The 25,779-nt window shown below is 42.2% G+C and overlaps 4 protein-coding genes across 4 annotated transcripts; all 4 read left to right on the top strand.

The window, feature by feature from the left end:
* Positions 1–151: 151 nt before the first annotated feature.
* LOC310948247 (protocadherin beta-16-like) lies at positions 152–25,779 on the top strand (the record flags this gene model as incomplete). The annotated part of the gene is made up of 4 exons (XM_083915300.1): positions 152–2,560; positions 4,393–5,463; positions 24,449–24,484; positions 25,715–25,779. 3 exons carry the CDS (start codon positions 152–154, stop codon positions 24,458–24,460), a joined length of 3,492 nt encoding a protein of 1,163 aa, XP_083771426.1. The 3' UTR covers positions 24,461–24,484; positions 25,715–25,779.
* On the top strand, positions 5,958–8,423 carry LOC310947913 (protocadherin alpha-C2-like; the record flags this gene model as incomplete). The annotated part of the gene is made up of 1 exon (XM_083914885.1): positions 5,958–8,423. One exon carries the CDS (start codon positions 5,958–5,960, stop codon positions 8,421–8,423), a length of 2,466 nt encoding a protein of 821 aa, XP_083771011.1.
* LOC310947912 (protocadherin alpha-C2-like) lies at positions 8,861–11,326 on the top strand (the record flags this gene model as incomplete). The annotated part of the gene is made up of 1 exon (XM_083914884.1): positions 8,861–11,326. One exon carries the CDS (start codon positions 8,861–8,863, stop codon positions 11,324–11,326), a length of 2,466 nt encoding a protein of 821 aa, XP_083771010.1.
* LOC310947911 (protocadherin gamma-B1-like) lies at positions 11,839–18,921 on the top strand (the record flags this gene model as incomplete). Its single annotated transcript, XM_083914883.1, has 2 exons — positions 11,839–14,244; positions 17,839–18,921. 2 exons carry the CDS (start codon positions 11,839–11,841, stop codon positions 18,919–18,921), a joined length of 3,489 nt encoding a protein of 1,162 aa, XP_083771009.1.

Here is a 25,779-nt window from a genome sequence, read left to right as displayed (position 1 = left end):
CTCCGAAAATGACTCGTCTTAATTAGGTCCGAAACAACCTCGGGATTAAAATTGTGTGAATATGTTCAGGATCAAGGACGTTACAGCGAAATACAATATTACTGGAAACGTACATTGATTCATTTGAAGTGCGGAGAGCCCACAAACAACAATGGGACCCTTTGTAACAATGCAGTCTTGTAAAAGGTACGTGCTGCTCGTTATTCTTCTTTGCTTTGTTCGTAACATATCGACTTCAGTGACTCATTATTCAATACCCGAGGAGATGAAAGAAGGATCCGTTGTTGCAAACCTCGCCACAGATCTCAGTCTGGATGTTAAAACACTGAATCAGAGGAAGATGCGTCTGGACATCATTGCGAATAAGAAATATCTGGATGTGAACAAAGAGACTGGCGAACTGTATATTGTTGAGAAGATTGACAGGGAGAATATTTGCAATACAAAGTCATCAGCTTCTTGTTATCTCAAACTGGAAATCGTACTGGAGAACCCGGTACGAATCTTTAATATAGAACTAGAAATTTTAGATATGAACGACAACGCCCCACAATTTCGACGAGGAGTCATACATTTAGATATATCTGAAGCAACACCAAAAGGAGAGAGATTCTCTCTAAGTAATGCAGTTGATCCTGATGTCGGAATCAATTCAGTGAAAACATATCATCTGAGTGAAAGTGAACATTTTAATATTGAAGTTCAGACTGGTAGAGATGGGTCCAAATTTGCAGAATTAATTTTAACAAAGAGTTTAGATCGAGAGCAGCAGGCTGTTCATAATTTAATCCTCACAGCTGTAGATGGAGGCACACCTGCTCGTTCTGGCACTGCAAGTGTTATTGTTCGTGTTTTAGACACAAATGACAACGCTCCTACTTTTGACAAAGTGAGTTATGACATAAACATTATGGAAAATTCTCCCATTGGCAGCCTTGTTGTTCATCTAAACGCAACAGACTTTGATGAGGGATCAAATTCTGATGTCACATACTCGTATAGTTTATATACGTCAGAGAAAACACAAGAAACATTTAATCTGAATCCTTCCACTGGAGAAATTACTGTTAAAGGAATGTTAAACTATGAGGATTTTAGGATTTATGATATGGAAGTTATAGCAACTGATAAAGGAGCCAGTGCATTATCGGGACAATGTACTGTCAAAATTCTGGTTGAAGACATGAATGACAACCACCCAGAAATATCTATCAAATCATTTCAGAGTCCGGTCAATGAAAACATAGAATTATACACGGTGATAGCTGTAGTTAGTGTCAGTGACAAAGACTCAGGGGACAACGGAGTGGTTGATCTTCATATTCCAGATAATATGCCTTTCAAACTGAGGGAATCCTCTGATAACTATTATGAATTAGTCGTGTCAGAGCCTTTAGACCGTGAGAAGGTTCCAGAATATGACGTCACGTTCACTGTGACGGACAGAGGTTCTCCTCCTTTATCTGACAATGAAACTATGACGTTAGAGCTGCTGGATGTTAATGACAATGTCCCACAGTTCCCTCAGTCATTTTATACTATACGTGTAATGGAGAATAACGCACCTGGGGCCTTGCTCAGTTCCCTCACTGCGTTTGACCCTGACCTCCATGAAAACCAGTATCTAGTTTATTTCATCCTAGAGAAGGAGATAGCCAACACCTCCATGTCCATGCTGTTCTCCATCAATCCAGAGAACGGGAATCTTTACGCACTGAAAACTTTTGACTATGAGATCGAAACAGAGTTCCTTTTCCACATCGAGGCCAGAGACTCGGGCTCTCCTCCACTCAGCAGTAACGTGACAGTCCACATCATTATAGTGGACCAGAACGACAACGCTCCGGTTATTGTGTCTCCGTGGCGCGCGCACGGCTCGGTGGTGGAGGAAAAGATCCCCAGATCCACTGATAAAGGCTCTCTGGTCTCCAAGGTGATAGCCTTAGACACCGACTCTGTGCACAACTCTCGGATTACCTACCAGTTTCTACAGGTGACTGACGCCACCTTGTTCAGTCTGGACCAATACAACGGAGAGATCCGGACTATGAGGATGTTCAGTTACAGAGACCCGCGACACCAGAGACTGGTTGTTGTTGCCAAGGACAACGGGGAGCCTGCTCTCTCTGCTACAGTCACCATCAAGCTGTCCACAGTGGAGACTGCTGTTAAGGCCTACTCAGACATGACGGAGGTGCCTCTAGAATATGACATCTTTTCAGACCTGAACCTGTATTTGGTCATCGGTCTGGGCTCGGTGTCATTTCTCCTGCTGATCACCATATTGGTCACCATCGTGCTCAAGTGTCAGAAACCCAAGCCCAGCAAAGCGGCTCCTCCCTGCAGGAACAGTGTGATCAGTGAGAGGAACTCCACCATCGCAGACTCCACTCTGGTCTCCAACGATGCCTACTGGTACAGTCTGTTTCTAGCAGAGACCAGGAAAGGAAAGATGGTGGTTAGACAGCCTGTGCCAAAGGGCTCCAGATACATCGTGTCCAGTTTACCAAGAGGGACCGGACTCACAGACACTAGTGACTCAGCAGCTTCCACTCTGCAGGTGAGAGTGAAATGTTTACTTTTGTTCGTATATTTATCTATTATCAATATTGCGTGACATTTTAATTACATGTCGATATCTTGAGGTCATTAGGTTTCATCAATTAAGCTCATAAATAGTGCAAATGAATTAGAGCACCCTCTTCAGCGATACTCAAATTAAACTCACATTAAACATATGTTTAAGGTACAAGGTTTTAAACGCAGTTAAAACAGTACAACAAAGCTAAAGGGTGGCGCTGTTTTGTTAGGAAAATGCCAGCCCATGAACGCCATGACAGGGAATCGTTGTCATCAGAGCAGATCGTGAGACAACCGGACAGCTCCGTGGTGCTGAAACTCCTCTCCGAAAATGACTCGTCTTTATTAGGTCCGAAACAACCTCGGGATTAAAATTGTGTGACTATGTTCAGGATCAAGGACGTTACAGCGAAATACAATATTACTGGAAACGTACATTATTTCATTTGAAGTGCGGTGAGCCCACAAACAACAATGGGACCCTTTGTAACAATGCAGTCTTGTAAAAGGTACGTGCTGCTCGTTATTCTTCTTTGCTTCGTTCGTAACATATCGACTTCAGTGACTCATTATTCAATACCCGAGGAGATGAAAGAAGGATCCGTTGTAGCAAACCTCGCCACAGATCTCAGTCTGGATGTTAAAACACTGAATCAGAGGAAAATGCGTCTGGACATCATTGCGAATAAGAAATATCTGGATGTGAACAAAGAGACTGGCGAACTGTATATTGTTGAAAAGATTGACAGGGAATACCTTTGTCCTTCAAAGTCATCAGCGTCTTGTTATCTCAAACTGGAAGTGATACTAGAAAATCCACTACGAATCTTTAATATAGAAGTAGAAATTTTGGATATGAACGACAACGCCCCACAATTTCGACGAGACGCCATACATTTAGATATATCTGAAGCAACACCAAAAGGAGAGAGATTCTCTCTAAGTAATGCAGTTGATCCTGATGTCGGAAGCAATTCAGTGAAAACATATCATCTGAGTGAAAGTGAACATTTTAATATTGAAGTTCAGACTGGAAGAGATGGGTCCAAATTTGCAGAATTAATTTTAACAAAGACTTTAGATCGAGAGCAGCAGGCTGTTCATAATTTAATCCTCACAGCTGTAGATGGAGGCACACCTGCTCGTTCTGGCACTGCAAGTGTTATTGTTCATGTTTCAGACACAAATGACAACGCTCCTACTTTTGACAAAGTGAGTTATGATATAAAAATTATGGAAAATTCTCCCATTGGCAGCCTTGTTATACACTTCAATGCAACAGACTTTGATGAGGGATCAAATTCTGATGTAACGTACTCGTATAGTTTATATACGTCAGAGAAAACACAAGAAACATTTAATCTGAATCCTTCCACTGGAGAAATCACCGTTAAAGGAATGTTAAACTATGAGGATTTTAGGATTTATGATATGGAAGTTATAGCAACTGATAAAGGAGCCAGTGCATTATCGGGACAATGTACTGTCAAAATTCTGGTTGAAGACATGAATGACAACCACCCAGAAATATCTATCAAATCATTTCAGAGTCCGGTCAATGAAAACATAGAGTTAGACACGGTGATAGCTGTAGTTAGTGTCAGTGACAAAGACTCAGGTGATAACGGAGTGGTTGATCTTCATATTCCAGATAATATGCCTTTCAAACTGAGGGAATCCTCTGATAACTATTATGAATTAGTCGTGTCGGAGCCTTTAGACCGTGAGAAGGTTCCAGAATATGACGTCACGTTCACTGTGACGGACAGAGGTTCTCCTCCTTTGTCTGACAATGAAACTATGACGTTAGAGCTGCTGGATGTTAATGACAATGTCCCACAGTTCCCTCAGTCATTTTATACTATACGTGTAATGGAGAATAACGCACCTGGGGCCTTGCTCAGTTCCCTCACTGCGTTTGACCCTGACCTCCATGAAAACCAGTATCTAGTTTATTTCATCCTAGAGAAGGAGATAGCCAACACCTCCATGTCCATGCTGTTCTCCATCAATCCAGAGAACGGGAATCTTTACGCACTGAAAACCTTTGACTATGAGATCGAGACGGAGTTTCTTTTCCACATTGAGGCCAGAGACTCTGGCTCTCCTCCACTCAGCAGTAACGTGACGGTCCACATCATTATTGTGGACCAGAACGACAACGCTCCGGTTATTGTGTCTCCGTGGCGCGCGCACGGCTCGGTGGTGGAGGAAAAGATCCCCAGATCCACTGATAAAGGCTCTCTGGTCTCCAAGGTGATAGCCTTAGACACCGACTCTGTGCACAACTCTCGGATTACCTACCAGTTTCTACAGGTGACTGACGCCACCTTGTTCAGTCTGGACCAATACAACGGAGAGATCCGGACTATGAGGATGTTCAGTTACAGAGACCCTCGGCACCAGAGGCTGGTTGTTGTTGCCAAGGACAACGGGGAGCCTGCTCTCTCTGCTACAGTCACCATCAAGCTGTCCACAGTGGAGACTGCTGTTAAGGCCTACTCAGACATGACGGAGGTGCCTCTAGAATATGACATCTTTTCAGACCTGAACCTGTATTTGGTCATCGGTCTGGGCTCGGTGTCATTTCTCCTGCTGATCACCATATTGGTCACCATCGTGCTCAAGTGTCAGAAACCCAAGCCCAGCAAAGCGGCTCCTCCCTGCAGGAACAGTGTGATCAGTGAGAGGAACTCCACCATCGCAGACTCCACTCTGGTCTCCAACGATGCCTACTGGTACAGTCTGTTTCTAGCAGAGACCAGGAAAGGAAAGATGGTGGTTAGACAGCCTGTGCCAAAGGGCTCCAGATACATCGTGTCCAGTTTACCAAGAGGAACAGGACTGACAGACACTAGTGACTCAGCAGCTTCCACTCTGCAGGTGAGAGTGAAATGTTTACACTTGTTCGTATATTTATCTATTATCAATATTGCGTGACATTGTAATTACATGTCGATATCTTGAGGTCATTAGGTTTCATCAATTAAGATCATGAATAGTGAAAATGAATTAGAGCACTCTTGTCAGCGATACTCAAATTAAACTCACATTAAACATATGTTTAAGGTACAAGGTTTTAAACGCAGTTAAAACAGTACAACAAAGCTAAAGGGTGGCGCTGTTTTGTTAGGAAAATGCCAGCCCATGAACGCCATGACAGTCAGTCGTTGTCATCAGAGCAGATCGTGAAACGACCGGACAGCTCCGTGGTGCTGAAACTCCTCTCCGAAAATGGCTCGTCTTAATTAGGTCCGAAACAACCTCGGGATTAAAACTGTGTGACTATGTTCAGGATCAAGGACGTTACAGCGAAATACAATATTACTGGAAACCTGCATTATTTCATTTGAAGTGCGGAGAGCCCACAAACAACAATGGGACCGTTTGTAACAATGCAGTCTTGTAAAAGGTACGTGCTGCTCGTTATTCTTCTTTGCTTCGTTCGTAACATATCGACTTCAGTGACTCATTATTCAATACCCGAGGAGATGAAAGAAGGATCCGTTGTAGCAAACCTCGCCACAGATCTCAGTCTGGATGTTAAAACACTGAATCAGAGGAAGATGCGTCTGGATATCATTGCGAATAAGAAATATCTGGATGTGAACAAAGAGACTGGCGAACTGTATATTGTTGAGAAGATTGACAGGGAGAATATTTGTCCAGCAAAGTCGTCAACGTCTTGCTATCTACGACTTGAAGTAACATTAGAAAATCCACTACGAATCTTTAATATAGAAGTAGAAATTTTAGATATGAACGACAACGCCCCACAATTTCGAAGAGACGCCATACATTTAGATATATCTGAAGCAACACCAAAAGGAGAGAGATTCTCTCTAAGTAATGCAGTTGATCCTGATGTTGGAATCAATTCAGTGAAAACATATCATCTGAGTGAAAGTGAACATTTTAATATTGAAGTTCAGACTGGAAGAGAAGGGTCTAAATTTGCAGAATTAATTTTAACAAAGACTTTAGATCGAGAGCAGCAGGCTGTTCATAATTTAATCCTCACAGCTGTAGATGGAGGCACACCTGCTCGTTCTGGCACTGCAAGTGTTATTGTTCATGTTTCAGACACAAATGACAACGCTCCTACTTTTGACAAAGTGAGTTATGATATAAACATTATGGAAAATTCTCCCATTGGCAGCCTTGTTGTTCATCTAAACGCAACAGACTTTGATGAGGGATCAAATTCTGATGTAACGTACTCGTATAGTTTATATACGTCAGAGAAAACACAAGAAACATTTAATCTGAATCCTTCCACTGGAGAAATTACTGTTAAAGGAATGTTAAACTATGAGGATTTTAGGATTTATGATATCGAAGTTATAGCAACTGATAAAGGAGCCAGTGCATTATCGGGACAATGTACTGTCAAAATTCTGGTTGAAGACATGAATGACAACCACCCAGAAATATCTATCAAATCATTTCAGAGTCCGGTCAATGAAAACATAGAATTAGACACGGTGATAGCTGTAGTTAGTGTCAGTGACAAAGACTCAGGTGATAACGGAGTGGTTGATCTTCATATTCCAGATAATATGCCTTTCAAACTGAGGGAATCCTCTGATAACTATTATGAATTAGTCGTGTCAGAGCCATTAGACCGTGAGAAGGTTCCAGAATATGACGTCACGTTCACTGTGACGGACAGAGGTTCTCCTCCTTTGTCTGACAATGAAACTATGACGTTAGAGCTGCTCGATGTTAATGACAATGTCCCACAGTTCCCTCAGTCATTTTATACTATACGTGTAATGGAGAATAACGCACCTGGGGCCTTGCTCAGTTCCCTCACTGCGTTTGACCCTGACCTCCATGAAAACCAGTATCTAGTTTATTTCATCCTAGAGAAGGAGATAGCCAACACCTCCATGTCCATGCTGTTCTCCATCAATCCAGAGAACGGGAATCTTTACGCACTGAAAACCTTTGACTATGAGATCGAGACGGAGTTTCTTTTCCACATCGAGGCCAGAGACTCGGGCTCTCCTCCACTCAGCAGTAACGTGACGGTCCACATCATTATAGTGGACCAGAACGACAACGCTCCGGTTATTGTGTCTCCGTGGCGCGCGCACGGCTCGGTGGTGGAGGAAAAGATCCCCAGATCCACCGATAAAGGCTCTCTGGTCTCCAAGGTGATAGCCTTAGACACCGACTCTGTGCACAACTCTCGGATTACCTACCAGTTTCTACAGGTGACTGACGCCACCTTGTTCAGTCTGGACCAATACAACGGAGAGATCCGGACCATGAGGATGTTCAGTTACAGAGACCCGCGGCACCAGCGGCTGGTTGTTGTTGCCAAGGACAACGGGGAGCCTGCTCTCTCTGCTACAGTCACCATCAAGCTGTCCACAGTGGAGACTGCTGTTAAAGCCTACTCTGACATGACTGAGGTGCCTCTAGAATATGACATCTTTTCAGACCTGAACCTGTATTTGGTCATCGGTCTGGGCTCGGTGTCATTTCTCCTGCTGATCACCATATTGGTCACCATCGTGCTCAAGTGTCAGAAACCCAAGCCCAGCAAAGCGGCTCCTCCCTGCAGGAACAGTGTGATCAGTGAGAGGAACTCCACCATCGCAGACTCCACTCTGGTCTCCAACGATGCCTACTGGTACAGTCTGTTTCTAGCAGAGACCAGGAAAGGCAAGATGGTGGTTAGACAGCCTGTGCCAAAGGGCTCCAGATACATCGTGTCCAGTTTACCAAGAGGGACAGGACTGACAGACACTAGTGACTCAGCAGCTTCCACTCTGCAGGTGAGAGTGCATTGTTTACTTTTGTTCGTATATTTATCTATTATCAATATTGCGTGACATTTTAATTACATGTCGATATTTTGAGGTCATTAGGTTTCATCAATTAAGATCATAAATAGTGCAAATAAATTAGAGCACTCTTGTCAGCGATAATCAAATTAAACTCACATTAAACATATGTTTAAGGTACAAGGTTTTAAACGCAGTTAAAATAGTCCTGCAGACCTAAAGGGTGGCGCTGTTTTGTTAGGAAAATGCCAGCCCATGAACGCCATGACAGTGAATCGTTGTCATCAGAGCAGATCGTGAAACGACCGGACAGCTCCGTGGTGCTGAAACTCCTCGCCGAAAATGGCTCGTCTTTATTAGGTCCGAAACAACCTCGGGATTAAAATTGTGTGACTATGTTCAGGATCAAGGACGTTACAGCGAAATACAATATTACTGGAAACGTACATTGATTCATTTGAAGTGCGGTGAGCCCACAAACAACAATGGGACCCTTTGTAACAATGCAGTCTTGTAAAAGGTACGTGCTGCTCGTTATTCTTCTTTGCTTCGTTCGTAACATATCGACTTCAGTGACTCATTATTCAATACCCGAGGAGATGAAAGAAGGATCCGTTGTTGCAAACCTCGCCACAGATCTCAGTCTGGATGTTAAAACACTGAATCAGAGGAAAATGCGTCTGGACATCATTGCGAATAAGAAATATCTGGATGTGAACAAAGAGACTGGCGAACTGTATATTGTTGAGAAGATTGACAGGGAGAATATTTGCAATACAAAGTCATCAGCGTCTTGTTATCTCAAACTGGAAGTGATACTAGAAAATCCACTACGAATCTTTAATATAGAAGTAGAAATTTTAGATATGAACGACAACGCCCCACAATTTCGAAGAGACGCCATACATTTAGATATATCTGAAGCAACACCAAAAGGAGAGAGATTCTCTCTAAGTAATGCAGTTGATCCTGATGTTGGAATCAATTCAGTGAAAACATATCATCTGAGTGAAAGTGAACATTTTAATATTGAAGTTCAGACTGGAAGAGATGGGTCAAAATTTGCCGAATTAATTTTAACACAGACTTTAGATCGTGAGCAGCAGGCTGTTCATAATTTAATCCTCACAGCTGTAGATGGAGGCACACCTGCTCGTTCTGGCACTGCAAGTGTTATTGTTCATGTTTCAGACACAAATGACAACGCTCCTACTTTTGACAAAGTGAGTTATGACATAAACATTATGGAAAATTCTCCCATTGGCAGCCTTGTTGTTCATCTCAACGCAATAGACTTTGATGAGGGATCAAATTCTGATGTAACGTACTCGTATAGTTTATATACGTCAGAGAAAACACAAGAAACATTTAATCTGAATCCTTCCACTGGAGAAATCACTGTTAAAGGAATGTTAAACTATGAGGATTTTAGGATTTATGATATGGAAGTTATAGCAACTGATAAAGGAGCCAGTGCATTATCGGGACAATGTACTGTCAAAATTCTGGTTGAAGACATGAATGACAACCACCCAGAAATATCTATCAAATCATTTCAGAGTCCGGTCAATGAAAACATAGAGTTAGACACGGTGATAGCTGTAGTTAGTGTCAGTGACAAAGACTCAGGGGACAACGGAGTGGTTGATCTTCATATTCCAGATAATATGCCTTTCAAACTGAGGGAATCCTCTGATAACTATTATGAACTAGTCGTGTCAGAGCCATTAGACCGTGAGAAGGTTCCAGAATATGACGTCACGTTCACTGTGACGGACAGAGGTTCTCCTCCTTTGTCTGACAATGAAACTATGACGTTAGAGCTGCTGGATGTTAATGACAATGTCCCACAGTTCCCTCAGTCATTTTATACTATACGTGTAATGGAGAATAACGCACCTGGGGCCTTGCTCAGTTCCCTCACTGCGTTTGACCCTGACCTCCATGAAAACCAGTATCTAGTTTATTTCATCCTAGAGAAGGAGATAGCCAACACCTCCATGTCCATGCTGTTCTCCATCAATCCAGAGAACGGGAATCTTTACGCACTGAAAACCTTTGACTATGAGATCGAGACGGAGTTTCTTTTCCACATCGAGGCCAGAGACTCGGGCTCTCCTCCACTCAGCAGTAACGTGACGGTCCACATCATTATAGTGGACCAGAACGACAACGCTCCGGTTATTGTGTCTCCGTGGCGCGCGCACGGCTCGGTGGTGGAGGAAAAGATCCCCAGATCCACTGATAAAGGCTCTCTGGTCTCCAAGGTGATAGCCTTAGACACCGACTCTGTGCACAACTCTCGGATTACCTACCAGTTTCTACAGGTGACTGACGCCACCTTGTTCAGTCTGGACCAATACAACGGAGAGATCCGGACTATGAGGATGTTCAGTTACAGAGACCCACGGCACCAGAGGCTGGTTGTTGTTGCCAAGGACAACGGGGAGCCTGCTCTCTCTGCTACAGTCACCATCAAGCTGTCCACAGTGGAGACTGCTGTTAAGGCCTACTCTGACCTGACTGAGGTGCCTCTAGAATATGACATCTTTTCAGACCTGAACCTGTATTTGGTCATCGGTCTGGGCTCGGTGTCATTTCTCCTGCTGATCACCATATTGGTCACCATCGTGCTCAAGTGTCAGAAACCCAAGCCCAGCAAAGCGGCTCCTCCCTGCAGGAACAGTGTGATCAGTGAGAGGAACTCCACCATCGCAGACTCCACTCTGGTCTCCAACGATGCCTACTGGTACAGTCTGTTTCTAGCAGAGACCAGGAAAGGAAAGATGGTGGTTAGACAGCCTGTGCCAAAGGGCTCCAGATACATCGTGTCCAGTTTACCAAGAGGGACAGGACTGACAGACACTAGTGACTCAGCAGCTTCCACTCTGCAGGTAAAATCATCAATATTCAATTTAAAACATCACTTATGTTTTTATTTTATTTTATGAAAATATCTATAATTAACCATCATTACGCATACTCCCTGGTTCAGAAAGTGTAGAAATGTTTAAATAGGAGAAACATGATCCGTGATTTGGTATTCACAATTAGGTAACTCTGAAAAATGTATTATTTACACACAGTTGATGCATTATAAATCAAATTAAACACCGTTTTCAGATATTCTAAAATATTTCCACATTTTTAACCTCCATGCAAACGCCGAAATGATCCATTTGCGTGTTTTCTGTACTTTAGCGTCGCTGTTTCCCAGTTAAACATCCTTGTCGGTGACTTTACATGCGCCATGACAGTGTCTCATACGGAGACAGACCGGACAGCATCAACGCACGGTGGACAGCTCCTGGTGCTAAACAGGGTTAATGAATTTGTTTCGCGCTCATTTGTGGTAATCCAACATTTTTTGGATGATCATCGTCTTCAAATTTGAACCGTAGGCCTTTTTCTGCTGCATCTGTAATGACTCTCTGAAAAACGAACATTTATTTGCGGTGTAACAATGAAAATGCACAGCACTGGAAATTCTTGGAGGAGGTATGTCTGCGCGCTTTTGTTCATAGGTACGTTTGTGAACACTGTTATTGCCGTCACTCATTATTCTGTTCCCGAAGAATTGGAGGAAGGGTCGGTTGTCGCCAATTTAGCTTCCGACTTAGGTTTAGACGTAAAGACTCTGAGTACGCGGAAGATGCGGTTAGACATTATATCAGGCAAACGATATCTGGATGTGAACAAAGAAACAGGGGAGCTTTACGTTGCTGAGAGGATTGACAGAGAATATCTCTGTGCAATGAAGACACCGACATGTTACCTAAAGATGGAGGCTATTGTGGAGAACCCTCAAAGAATATTCTATATCGAAATTGAAATAACGGATATCAATGACAACGCTCCTCATTTTCGACGAGACACCATAAACTTGGACATTATGGAATCAACCCAGGCTGGTGAGAGATTCTCTGTTAATAACGCTGTTGACCCGGACCTCGGCTCTAATTCAGTTAAAACATACCTTCTGAGCGAAAGTGAGCACTTTGACATAGAAATTCAAACCGGAAGAGACGGATCAAAATTTGCAGATTTAATATTAAAGAAGGCTTTAGACCGAGAAAAGCAAGCAGTACACAATCTGATTCTCACTGCTGTAGACGGAGGGGTCCCCACGCGCACTGGCACAGCCAGTATCATTGTTCGTGTGGTAGATACTAATGACAACGCCCCAACTTTCGAAAAAGATCATTATGACGTTAATATTATGGAAAACTCTCCATTTGGCACTCTAGTCATTAAGCTGAATGCAACAGATTTAGATGAGGGAACAAATTCACGAATAGAATATACATATAGTCTGTACACATCTGAAAAAACACAAGGGACGTTTAACCTGAATCCTTCCACTGGGGAAATAACAGTGAAAGGAATGCTCAATTATGAGGATAATAAGAATTATGAAATGGAAATCATAGCAATGGATAAAGGAGTCAACAGTTTATCAGGGCAGTGCAAAGTAAACATTTCTGTAGCAGACATGAATGACAACCACCCGGAAATATCCATCAAATCATTTCAAAGTCCAATCAAAGAAAATGAAGCGATAGACACGGTGATAGCTGTAGTTAGTGTCAGTGACAAAGACTCAGGGGACAACGGAGTGGTTGATCTTCATATTCCAGATAATATGCCTTTCAAACTGAGGGAATCCTCTGATAACTATTATGAATTAGTCGTGTCAGAGCCATTAGACCGTGAGAAAGTTCCAGAATATGACGTCACGTTCACTGTGACGGACAGAGGTTCTCCTCCTTTATCTGACAATGAAACTATGACGTTAGAGCTGCTGGATGTTAATGACAATGTCCCACAGTTCCCTCAGTCATTTTATACTATACGTGTAATGGAGAATAACGCACCTGGGGCCTTGCTCAGTTCCCTCACTGCGTTTGACCCTGACCTCCATGAAAACCAGTATCTAGTTTATTTCATCCTAGAGAAGGAGATAGCCAACACCTCCATGTCCATGCTGTTCTCCATCAATCCAGAGAACGGGAATCTTTACGCACTGAAAACCTTTGACTATGAGATCGAGACGGAGTTTCTTTTCCACATTGAGGCCAGAGACTCTGGCTCTCCCCCACTCAGCAGTAACGTGACGGTCCACATCATTATTGTGGACCAGAACGACAACGCTCCGGTTATTGTGTCTCCGTGGCGCGCGCACGGCTCGGTGGTGGAGGAAAAGATCCCCAGGTCCACTGATAAAGGCTCTCTGGTCTCCAAGGTGATAGCCTTAGACACCGACTCTGTGCACAACTCTCGGATTACCTACCAGTTTCTACAGGTGACTGACGCCACCTTGTTCAGTCTGGACCAATACAACGGAGAGATCCGGACTATGAGGATGTTCAGTTACAGAGACCCGAGACACCAGAGACTGGTTGTTGTTGCCAAGGACAACGGGGAGCCTGCTCTCTCTGCTACAGTCACCATCAAGCTGTCCACAGTGGAGACTGCTGTTAAAGCCTACTCTGACATGACCGAGGTGCCTCTAGAATATGACATCTTTTCAGACCTGAACCTGTATTTGGTCATCGGTCTGGGCTCGGTGTCATTTCTTCTGCTGATCACCATATTGGTCACCATCGTGCTCAAGTGTCAGAAACCCAAGCCCAGCAAAGCGGCTCCTCCCTGCAGGAACAGTGTGATCAGTGAGAGGAACTCCACCATCGCAGACTCCACTCTGGTCTCCAACGATGCCTACTGGTACAGTCTGTTTCTAGCAGAGACCAGGAAAGGAAAGATGGTGGTTAGACAGCCTGTGCCAAAGGGCTCCAGATACATCGTGTCCAGTTTACCAAGAGGGACAGGACTGACAGACACTAGTGACTCAGCAGCTTCCACTCTGCAGGTATGGGAAAATCTCAATTAATCATGCGATACACACAGTAAAACATTTTCTGAAGACAGCATTGTGCATCATGGGTTCATTCAACATGAATTATAATGCATTCATCGTGTTCTATGACTTCACTCATAAACACACACAATGCTTCCTGATGCACTGGATCAACAGTAGTAAACTATCATAGATGTGACTTTTAATTAACAGTTTAAGTGTCTCATGGATGCTCTTGATGAAGTTTAAGGTAGAAGTTCACTAATGGGTTCATAATTAATGTTGGTGACCTATACTCACTTGTACCTACCTCAAAATTCAACTGTCGCCAGGAGTCGTAGTATAGCTTAATATGCAGTACCATAAATTATCATTGTATGTCTTTAGTAAAGTCCATGTTGATGCATCTATAACACACCCTTCATCATTATATTTCAATGTTGTTGGTAAGTAAAATGCAATACATTTTCACGCATTTAAAAGAATCTTCGATGCATCACGAGTTGATTATTATGTAAGACGCCAAAATGCAGAGAACCACATGTGAAATGTGTCAGCTTAAGGAATGAAACCTTTAGGTATACATTTTATATGATCTATTCAAATTAAGAAAATACTCACGGTTCCCTTCCTAAAGCAGACACACTTTTTTGTTGTTCACTTGTAATGCAGTGCACTGTGTATTATTTTAAATGCATGCAAATACTTTACACTTCACTTATCACAAAAAATTCAACATTAATGTAGGGAATGGACTATTGTAACATATTATGAGACATTACTATAGTTGATTGTTGAGGTGTGTATAGGTGAGTAAATGTATGTAAGTCATAATGTTTTATAGGCCCCATCAGTCAACCTCTATTTTATAACTAATTAAGAGCATAAACTTGAACTAATGCTATAAATCATCAATAGTCACATCTACAATGTTAAATAACTGTTGATCGAGTGCATCAGAGAGCAATATGTGTGTTTATCAATGTAGTCACAAAGAAGTATGAATGCACTATAGTTAACGATAAATGCCCTCATAATGCACTACAGATGTAGTCATCATAGAAAGTGTTACCACCTGTTATCCAAAGTATTCAAATACAGATTTTATTTGTGTTTCATGAACGAGTACATAAGCATATCTACCATCTTCACACTGGTGGTAATAAAACTTGACATCCCGACATGGGGTGTGCCGAAGCGAGATCATTTAAATGTTCACATGATTCTTTAATGTTTGTAACATTAGAAGAGTCTGTGTATATTTGCAATCTTTACACCTTCCATTTCTGAGTTCTTCTTGAACATGGCATTTAGGTACGGCTTAAATTTGGTACTGAATAGGTCAAGAGGCATTTGTGCATGTTGCATGTGATAACATCACTTAAACAACAAACATATTTACTGATGACATTTAGCAAATCCATTAAAATAACGATTAATAATACATGAAAAACAACTTTTTTTACCATAATGAAACGGTTTACGGACACATCTGCACATGAAAGTGTATAACTAAGCTGTGGTGTGTACAGTGTGTATTGTGTATAACACCGGTGTGCAAGTGTGACTGTCTTCAGTCATGTGAAGTAACGCAGTAAGACTCAGTCGCAAGAAGTAGTACGACACCCGATGTATGCATGTCTTGACCTTTTTTATACAGCCTGTAGTCTTGACCAAAGCACGTTCAGTAAACATCAGTGATAATTCCGCATCAGTTTTCAATATACTGTTTGTATATGGAAACGTCACGGTAGCCAAGGACTATGACATCTTATTTGCAACGATATATTGTTTTGTAGTATATCTGCATTTATTGAATACTAAAACAACCATCATTGACCCCACAACCATAGAAAAATCAGGTTAAGGAGCCAGGAATATATATATATATATATATATATATATATATATATATATATATATATATTAAAAATGTTTGATGCAATATTTCTTTTAACTCAAATTAAGTTTACACATATTATATTTGTCCAACTAAACATTGACAGAATCGAAATTTTCCAAGGTGCAAAGGCTCATAAATGACTATTCACGTCGCTGCTCTCCACAAAAACACATCACTGATGAAGTCATCATTTTCTCGACAATTCATTGGAGGCTGGGCAGGCAGACGTATAACACGCAAATCTCTGCTGATGTTAGTGTAAAGAAACGTTATCCTAGAAGACCTTCGCTGACTTTCAAGATTGAATGGCAGAACTACTTCTGCTTTCTTCACTAGACTTCACATTTTAAGGTGTTAAATACGGATTATCGTCAATGGCTCGACCTAATCATCAGTATTCCCGGAGAGGGTACGTTTTCGCATTTCTCTTTCTTTCTGCCATGATGAATACGGTTTCTACCGTCACCCATTATTCTGTCCCTGAAGAAATGGAGGAAGGATCAGTCGTTGCAAATTTAGCAACTGATCTGGGATTAGACGTGAAGACGCTAAAGGGAAGAAAAATGCGCGTTGACGTTGTAGGCAACAAGAAATATCTTGACATCAACAGAGACACGGGGGAGCTCTTTATCTTTGAAAGGATAGACAGAGAGATGTTATGCTCTTTGAAGACGTGTTTTCTTAAATTGGACGCTACGATTGAAAACCCAATACGGATGTTTAATATTGAGGTGGAAATCACTGACATCAACGACAACGCTCCTCATTTTCGCCGAGGAACGATGCACTTGGACATCTCTGAATCAAGCCCCGTCGGAGAGAGATTCTCCTTGAATAATGCAGCGGACCCAGATGTTGGAACAAATTCTGTGAAAAATTATCATCTGAGCTCAAGTGAACATTTTGCTCTCGAAATTCAGACCGGGAGAGATGGGACAAAGTTTGCGGACTTAATTCTGAAAAAAGCTCTGGATAGAGAGCAGCAGGCTGTTCATAATCTAATACTCACTGCTGTGGACGGTGGGGTGCCCACGCGCACAGGTACAGCCAGCATCATTGTTCGCGTGCTTGATGTGAACGACAACGCCCCTTCATTTGACAAAGACAAGTACATCGTAGATGTGATGGAGAACTCCCCGATTGGCAGTCTGGTAATAAAACTAAACGCCACTGATTTAGACGAGGGGTCAAATTCTGAGATTGTTTATTCATATAGTTTATATACATCAGAGAGAACACAACAGGTGTTTAACCTGAATCCAGGAAATGGTGAAATCAGAGTCAAAGAGATGATAAATTATGAAGATGTTAAGCTTTATGAAATGGAGGTTATTGCCAGTGATAAGGGACCTAATCCCTTATCTGGACAGTGTAAACTGACAATACAGATGACAGACATGAATGACAACCACCCAGAAATATCCATTAAATCATTTCAAAGTCCAATCAAAGAAAATGAAGCGATAGACACGGTGATAGCTGTAGTTAGTGTCAGTGACAAAGACTCAGGGGACAACGGAGTGGTTGATCTTCATATTCCAGATAATATGCCTTTCAAACTGAGGGAATCCTCTGATAACTATTATGAACTAGTCGTGTCAGAGCCATTAGACCGTGAGAAGGTTCCAGAATATGACGTCACGTTCACTGTGACGGACAGAGGTTCTCCTCCTTTGTCTGACAATGAAACTATGACGTTAGAGCTGCTGGATGTTAATGACAATGTCCCACAGTTCCCTCAGTCTTTTTATACTATACGTGTAATGGAGAATAACGCACCTGGGGCCTTGCTCAGTTCCCTCACTGCGTTTGACCCTGACCTCCATGAAAACCAGTATCTAGTTTATTTCATCCTAGAGAAGGAGATAGCCAACACCTCCATGTCCATGCTGTTCTCCATCAATCCAGAGAACGGGAATCTTTACGCACTGAAAACCTTTGACTATGAGATCGAGACGGAGTTTCTTTTCCACATCGAGGCCAGAGACTCTGGCTCTCCTCCACTCAGCAGTAACGTGACGGTCCACATCATTATTGTGGACCAGAACGACAACGCTCCGGTTATTGTGTCTCCGTGGCGCGCGCACGGCTCGGTGGTGGAGGAAAAGATCCCCAGATCCACTGATAAAGGCTCTCTGGTCTCCAAGGTTATAGCCTTAGACACCGACTCTGTGCACAACTCTCGGATTACCTACCAGTTTCTACAGGTGACTGACGCCACCTTGTTCAGTCTGGACCAATACAACGGAGAGATCCGGACTATGAGGATGTTCAGTTACAGAGACCCGCGACACCAGAGACTGGTTGTTGTTGCCAAGGACAACGGGGAGCCTGCTCTCTCTGCTACAGTCACAATCAAGCTGTCCACAGTGGAGACGGCTGTTAAAGCCTACTCTGACATGACTGAGGTGCCTCTAGAATATGACATCTTTTCAGACCTGAACCTGTATTTGGTCATCGGTCTGGGCTCGGTGTCATTTCTCCTGCTGATCACCATATTGGTCACCATCGTGCTCAAGTGTCAGAAACCCAAGCCCAGCAAAGCGGCTCCTCCCTGCAGGAACAGTGTGATCAGTGAGAGGAACTCCACCATCGCAGACTCCACTCTGGTCTCCAACGATGCCTACTGGTACAGTCTGTTTCTAGCAGAGACCAGAAAAGGAAAGATGGTGGTTAGACAGCCTGTGCCAAAGGGCTCCAGATACATCGTGTCCAGTTTACCAAGAGGGACAGGACTGACAGACACTAGTGACTCAGCCGCGTCTACTCTGCAGGTATGGAAATAATATCTTTCCAACACGTTATACACACAGATGTACCTAGTGAACATCTATAAAGTCCACTCACATGTGGTCACACCGGTCATGTCCTACATGTCATATGAGCGCTTGATATTTTTTCCCTATTTCTTCACTTATTTTAAGTAACTACGTCTAAAATTAACCATTCATCACAGGTAAAATGCAACGGTGTGCTTCATACTTGCTGGAAACTGGCTTCCACTTAAATCTCAAAATAATTTCATGAAATTTAACAAGTTAATTAATAAATAAGCAATACTGTCCCTTGCTTCTACATTTGTCATGCTATTTCATCCTAAACATTTCTGTTTACATTGGGTATATGGGGGGGGGGGGTTAACTACGCCAGATGTTGGTAACACAGATATATTTAATCAAAAGTCACTGTCACTGGAAACTTGGGACCATCTTGTGAAGCGATCACAGCAGCTGCAAAACCAATTCAGGCAGGGGCGTTAAGTGTGTGTGTGTGTGTGTGTGTGTGTTGGGGGGACGGTCCCTGCTTCATATCCCCCTACTTTGAGCGCCCTTATTTGGACCACACTCATTTTTTTCAAATTGGCTTTCATTTTGATCTCAACTACATACCTGTAAAGATTCATGACTGCATCTTGCACAGCTGTGATGCCATCATGGTGACAAAATGGCTCAGGCAAACAAGTAAACACCTTGCAAATTATTTAATACCACCTCTGCGTTAGTTCTTGCTACATGTTCACATTTTGCCATAAGGACACACACAGAGACTCACGAGGTAAAAACAAGACAAGCATTTCTGTCACAGCTGGTACTTATTGATCACACACACACACACACACACACACACACACACACACACACACACACACACACACACACACACACACACACACACACAGTGTGGATTTAATCATGTGTGGCATTTTCTTAGGCACAGACACTGGTGCATAAAACTCACAGAACACGAAGTAAAGAGGTCGAGAATAATATGATACAAACGTTTACATCTCTGTAAACTCATCTGACAACAACAAACTTTTTTTTTTAGAAAAGTCATGCAAATAAATTATGAACGGAAACTAAAAATGACTTTTCACGTTTTAAGAATTCCATCTCCCACCCAGAGAACAAAACTTTAGAAATCAGAATTGACATCGTCACCATAACAACTGATTTGCAGTTTCTAAAACTGTACTTGAACTTCTGCTTAGTTAAAAACAAAATACGTCTTGTTTGAGACAGGTGGAAAGGCTCATAGAAGACTGTTTTCGTCGCTGTCCTCCACCAAAACTCACTCCCTGATGTCATCGTTCTCACGATAGTTTATTTGGAGGAGGGACATTCAGGCATTTTTGCACTGACGTCACTCGTGGTCGAAGCGTGAAGGAGCGTTTTCTTTTGAGATCCTAGTTTTGTTTGTTCGTTCAACGTGAGGACAGTTCACCAGTGTTTCAGCACATTTCAAGGCTATAATACGGCACGATGGCGCATCATATCCGACTGTTGTTAGGAAGAGGGTACGTTTCCGCATTTCTCTTTCTTTCTGCCATGATGAATACGGTTTCTACCGTCACCCATTATTCTGTCCCTGAAGAAATGGAGGAAGGATCAGTCGTTGCAAATTTAGCAACTGATCTGGGATTAGACGTGAAGACGCTAAAGGGAAGAAAAATGCGCGTTGACGTTGTAGCCAATAAGAAATATCTTGACATCAACAGAGACACGGGAGAGCTGTTTATCTTTGAAAGGATAGACAGAGAGATGTTATGCCCTTCGAAAACAACTACATACTGTTTTCTTAAATTGGACGCTACGATTGAAAACCCAATACGGATGTTTAATATTGAGGTGGAAATCACTGACATCAACGACAACGCTCCTCATTTTCGCCGAGGAACGATGCACTTGGACATCTCTGAATCAAGCCTCGTCGGAGAGAGATTCTCCTTGAATAATGCAGCGGACCCAGATGTTGGAACAAATGCTGTGAAAAATTATCATCTGAGCTCAAGTGAACATTTTGCTCTCGAAATTCAGACCGGAAGAGATGGGTCGAAGTTTGCGGACTTAATTCTGAAAAAAGCTCTGGATAGAGAGCAGCAGGCTGTTCATAATCTAATACTCACTGCTGTGGACGGTGGGGTGCCCACGCGCACAGGTACAGCCAGCATCATTGTTCGCGTGCTTGATGTGAACGACAACGCCCCTTCATTTGACAAAGACAAGTACATCGTAGATGTGATGGAGAATTCCCCGATTGGCAGTCTGGTAATACAACTAAACGCCACTGATTTAGATGAGGGGTCAAATTCTGAGATTGTTTATTCATATAGTTTATATACATCAGAGAGAACACAACAGGTGTTTAACCTGAATCCAGGAAATGGTGAAATCAGAGTCAAAGAGATGATAAATTATGAAGATGTTAAGCTTTATGAAATGGAGGTTATTGCCAGTGATAAGGGACCCAATCCCTTATCTGGACAGTGTAAACTGACAATACAGGTGACAGACATGAATGACAACCACCCAGAAATATCCATCAAATCATTTCAAAGTCCAATCAAAGAAAATGAAGCGATAGACACGGTGATAGCTGTAGTTAGTGTCAGTGACAAAGACTCAGGGGACAACGGAGTGGTTGATCTTCATATTCCAGATAATATGCCTTTCAAACTGAGGGAATCCTCTGATAACTATTATGAATTAGTCGTGTCAGAGCCTTTAGACCGTGAGAAGGTTCCAGAATATGACGTCACGTTCACTGTGACGGACAGAGGTTCTCCTCCTTTATCTGACAATGAAACTATGACGTTAGAGCTGCTGGATGTTAATGACAATGTCCCACAGTTCCCTCAGTCTTTTTATACTATACGTGTAATGGAGAATAACGCACCTGGGGCCTTGCTCAGTTCCCTCACTGCGTTTGACCCTGACCTCCATGAAAACCAGTATCTAGTTTATTTCATCCTAGAGAAGGAGATAGCCAACACCTCCATGTCCATGCTGTTCTCCATCAATCCAGAGAACGGGAATCTTTACGCACTGAAAACTTTTGACTATGAGATCGAAACAGAGTTCCTTTTCCACATCGAGGCCAGAGACTCTGGCTCTCCTCCACTCAGCAGTAACGTGATGGTCCACATCATTATAGTGGACCAGAACGACAACGCTCCGGTTATTGTGTCTCCGTGGCGCGCGCATGGCTCGGTGGTGGAGGAAAAGATCCCCAGATCCACTGATAAAGGCTCTCTGGTCTCCAAGGTGATAGCCTTAGACACCGACTCTGTGCACAACTCTCGGATTACCTACCAGTTTCTACAGGTGACTGACGCCACCTTGTTCAGTCTGGACCAATACAACGGAGAGATCCGGACTATGAGGATGTTCAGTTACAGAGACCCGCGACACCAGAGACTGGTTGTTGTTGCCAAGGACAACGGGGAGCCTGCTCTCTCTGCTACAGTCACCATCAAGCTGTCCACAGTGGAGACGGCTGTTAAGGCCTACTCTGACATGACGGAGGTGCCTCTAGAATATGACATCTTTTCAGACCTGAACTTGTATTTGGTCATCGGTCTGGGCTCGGTGTCATTTCTTCTGTTGATCACCATATTGGTCACCATCGTGCTCAAGTGTCAGAAACCCAAGCCCAGCAAAGCGGCTCCTCCCTGCAGGAACAGTGTGATCAGTGAGAGGAACTCCACCATCGCAGACTCCACTCTGGTCTCCAACGATGCCTACTGGTACAGTCTGTTTCTAGCAGAGACCAGGAAAGGAAAGATGGTGGTTAGACAGCCTGTGCCAAAGGGCTCCAGATACATCGTGTCCAGTTTACCAAGAGGGACAGGACTGACAGACACTAGTGACTCAGCAGCTTCCACTCTGCAGGTACAGATGACTGCTCACTTTACTGCGGTTTAAAAAAATCCTTATTACTAACTTTATGCGGTTATATATTATCAGAGTTAAGAAAAATGTATTCAACAATATTATACATTTTGCAGTTTGAACAAGGAGGAACTTAATTCAAAGTCATTAATGTGTCAAATCAGACACATTGAGCAAAACAACAAAATCATTGTAACAGTATTAAAGCTGGGTAGCGGTGCATCACATAGAATCACACTTAATGTTTGCTGTATCTCTTATGTCGTCTGTTTGTACTACGGATACTTTCTGGCCTCAATTTTCATGTTTGTTTGAGACTTCTTAACACATTCGCTTGCTGTTAAATACTGTAACAACAAAGTTTCACTCAATCTCTCTATTTGATCGTTTAAAAAAAACCCTTTATAGTACATGTTTTATTTATCAGGTATTAACCAACAAAGAACATAAAATACTAAACATTCAACCAGGGGAAAAGCAATCCCTTTGTTGACCGGAGCAAAGAATCCCCATTGAAATAAGATTTATAACTAGCAGCCAACATGAAAAAAACTAATAATTAACAAATGATTCTTAAAATATCCTGTAGATGTCTGTATTTAAAGGTTTGTGGCCATTTTAATGTGTGGCATTTACTGAAAAGGATTTCCATTCGTTACTGCTTCAGAGACATTATGGTGTGTTCGGTTTGTGGTCTCAGCGGAGTGGTTGTGTCTTTATTGTTTCAGAGCAAATTAAGTCACAATGTAGTCTAAAGCAGAACAATATGTGAGTAAGGATTATTTTAACTCATACTCTGATCATTGTCTTCTAAAGCGCACTATTTATCTTCAAATACACATGCTTTCTGTTATCTTTACCACTGATAAAAAAAACAACCATATGCACTACACAGTTTTCTCTGTTCTGAACAATGGCACTCAGAACAGAAAGTTTGCAATTCAGCTCAACTTTACTGTGCTCTGGTTAAACACAGTACTCATCTGAAATGAAAATGCTGAACCGACTGTTTAAAGTGATATTTTTCTGCAATTGTCTGTGTCATCTATCTATCTGTCTGTCTATCTGTCTATCTGTCTGTCTGTATATCTATCTATCTATCTATCTATCTATCTATCTATCTATCTATCTGTCTGTCTGTATATCTATCTATCTATCTATCTATCTGTCTGTCTGTCTGTATATCTATCTATCTATCTATCTATCTATCTATCTATCTATCTATCTATCTATCTATCTATCTATCTATCTATCTATCTATCTATCTATCTATCTATCTATCTATCTATCTATCTATCTATCTATCTATCTATCTATCTATCTATCTATCTATCTATCTATCTATCTATCTATCTATCTATCTATCTATGACGGTAAGTATGCTGTTTGAAGAACAATGATATAGCTAAATGTAAAACTGTTTCATCCCACCTTAATAGAGCAGATTGTTACTAAGTACAGTATATGTAAACGGTCACACTAACCATGCTTACTCTGTCTTGTTTTTCAACGATAACATTTCATTCATAGTGACTCGAGACCAACTCTGTGCTCATAGGACACATACACAAATAATCCTTTTTTTAATACTTGCAATGACCTGACCACTGAAATGCTTGTTTTTTTTCTCCCCACTCTAAAGTACCCTAAATGAGGAAAGTCCACTCTGCAGCTGGAGGTATGCAGGAGTCTCACTCCCCCACTCGGATGCCCTTTTATGAATGATGTAACAGAACATGGTGTTTGAATTGTTTTTGTGTCTGTTTTGTTCTCAGTGGATCTGTTTAAAATTATTTTGTCCAGTTTTCTTGGAGAAGGATTTATTTTAATCACATGCAGCTTGTCAAATCTCCTGTGTTAACCTCTTCATGCCTAGATTGTGGTTACTGTTACTCGTATTACAGCCTCATCACTAAGCCCACTAAAACCAGTCTATGCAATCTAACTACCACAGTAATTCACTGATAACGTATTTCTGTCAGTATTTCAGGATTACACATATGTCCCCTGTCAATTTGATACAATATGACATAGCCTAAAACATGGCCCTAATGCTTTTGATTGACCTCAGGGGACAAAGACATTTAGCCATAATCAGTCTGACATTGTTTTGCAGAAAATCAAAAGTGGTAGTCCAGATGACGTAGGATCGAAACAGTATTCCCGTCCTAGTTATTACTTGTGGTGAACAAAGCGAGAGAGTCAAGTATAGCGATTCCCTGCACACACACCTGTCTCCTAGACTAGTTTTAACCTTTAAACACAAAATACAACATCAACATGCTGCTCACAGTTCTAAAAAATCCTTCACTCAAACTAACAATGTTGCCATTTGCTGGCCTTGCCTTTTTCACAATCTGGCTTTTGCTGTTAATACACATGCCAAGAAAACAATGATACGTCTTTAATTAAATCACTATATTCCCAAAAGGATCCTGTGCATGTGAAGATGTTTGTGTTTATCCCCTACTGACCCACCACTAATATATGGAGTATCTTATTTTTGAATGTTTATAAGTCGAATAGGACTGTGCTGTTGCTGTATGATTGGGTTCATTTTACTGTAATTCAGTGTTGCCGATTTAACAGAATGACACTTTGAATTTTCTGTCTGTTGTAGTGTGAATTGTGACCTACTTCTTTGTGCAGGAGAGGCGCAAAGTGAAACCAGTCACCCAGTTACCTAGCAACCACTCTCCTTCACATAATATTGGAGCATGGCATTCAATGATAGACTCGCTACCTCACCACTACATGTTCAAGGATCTGCCCAACCCCTCCACCCCTCTATCTTCTGCCTGAAGCCCCTGTCTGAGTGACAGACATCGACTGCATGAGATGTGTCAGTTTGGCCAGTCACAACGTTGTCAGTACTGTGATTTATTTAATTATCTTGTCTCGTTGCCAGGCATCCACCAGCAGCGGCAGCAGTTCCACATAAGGCCATACCTCCAGCTGCGTACTGGGTTGACG

This window comes from Echiichthys vipera (genome assembly GCF_963691815.1).
Source record: "Echiichthys vipera genome assembly, chromosome: 6".
Classification (NCBI taxonomy): domain Eukaryota; kingdom Metazoa; phylum Chordata; class Actinopteri; order Perciformes; family Trachinidae; genus Echiichthys; species Echiichthys vipera.
This window is presented reverse-complemented; position numbering and strand designations above follow the sequence as displayed.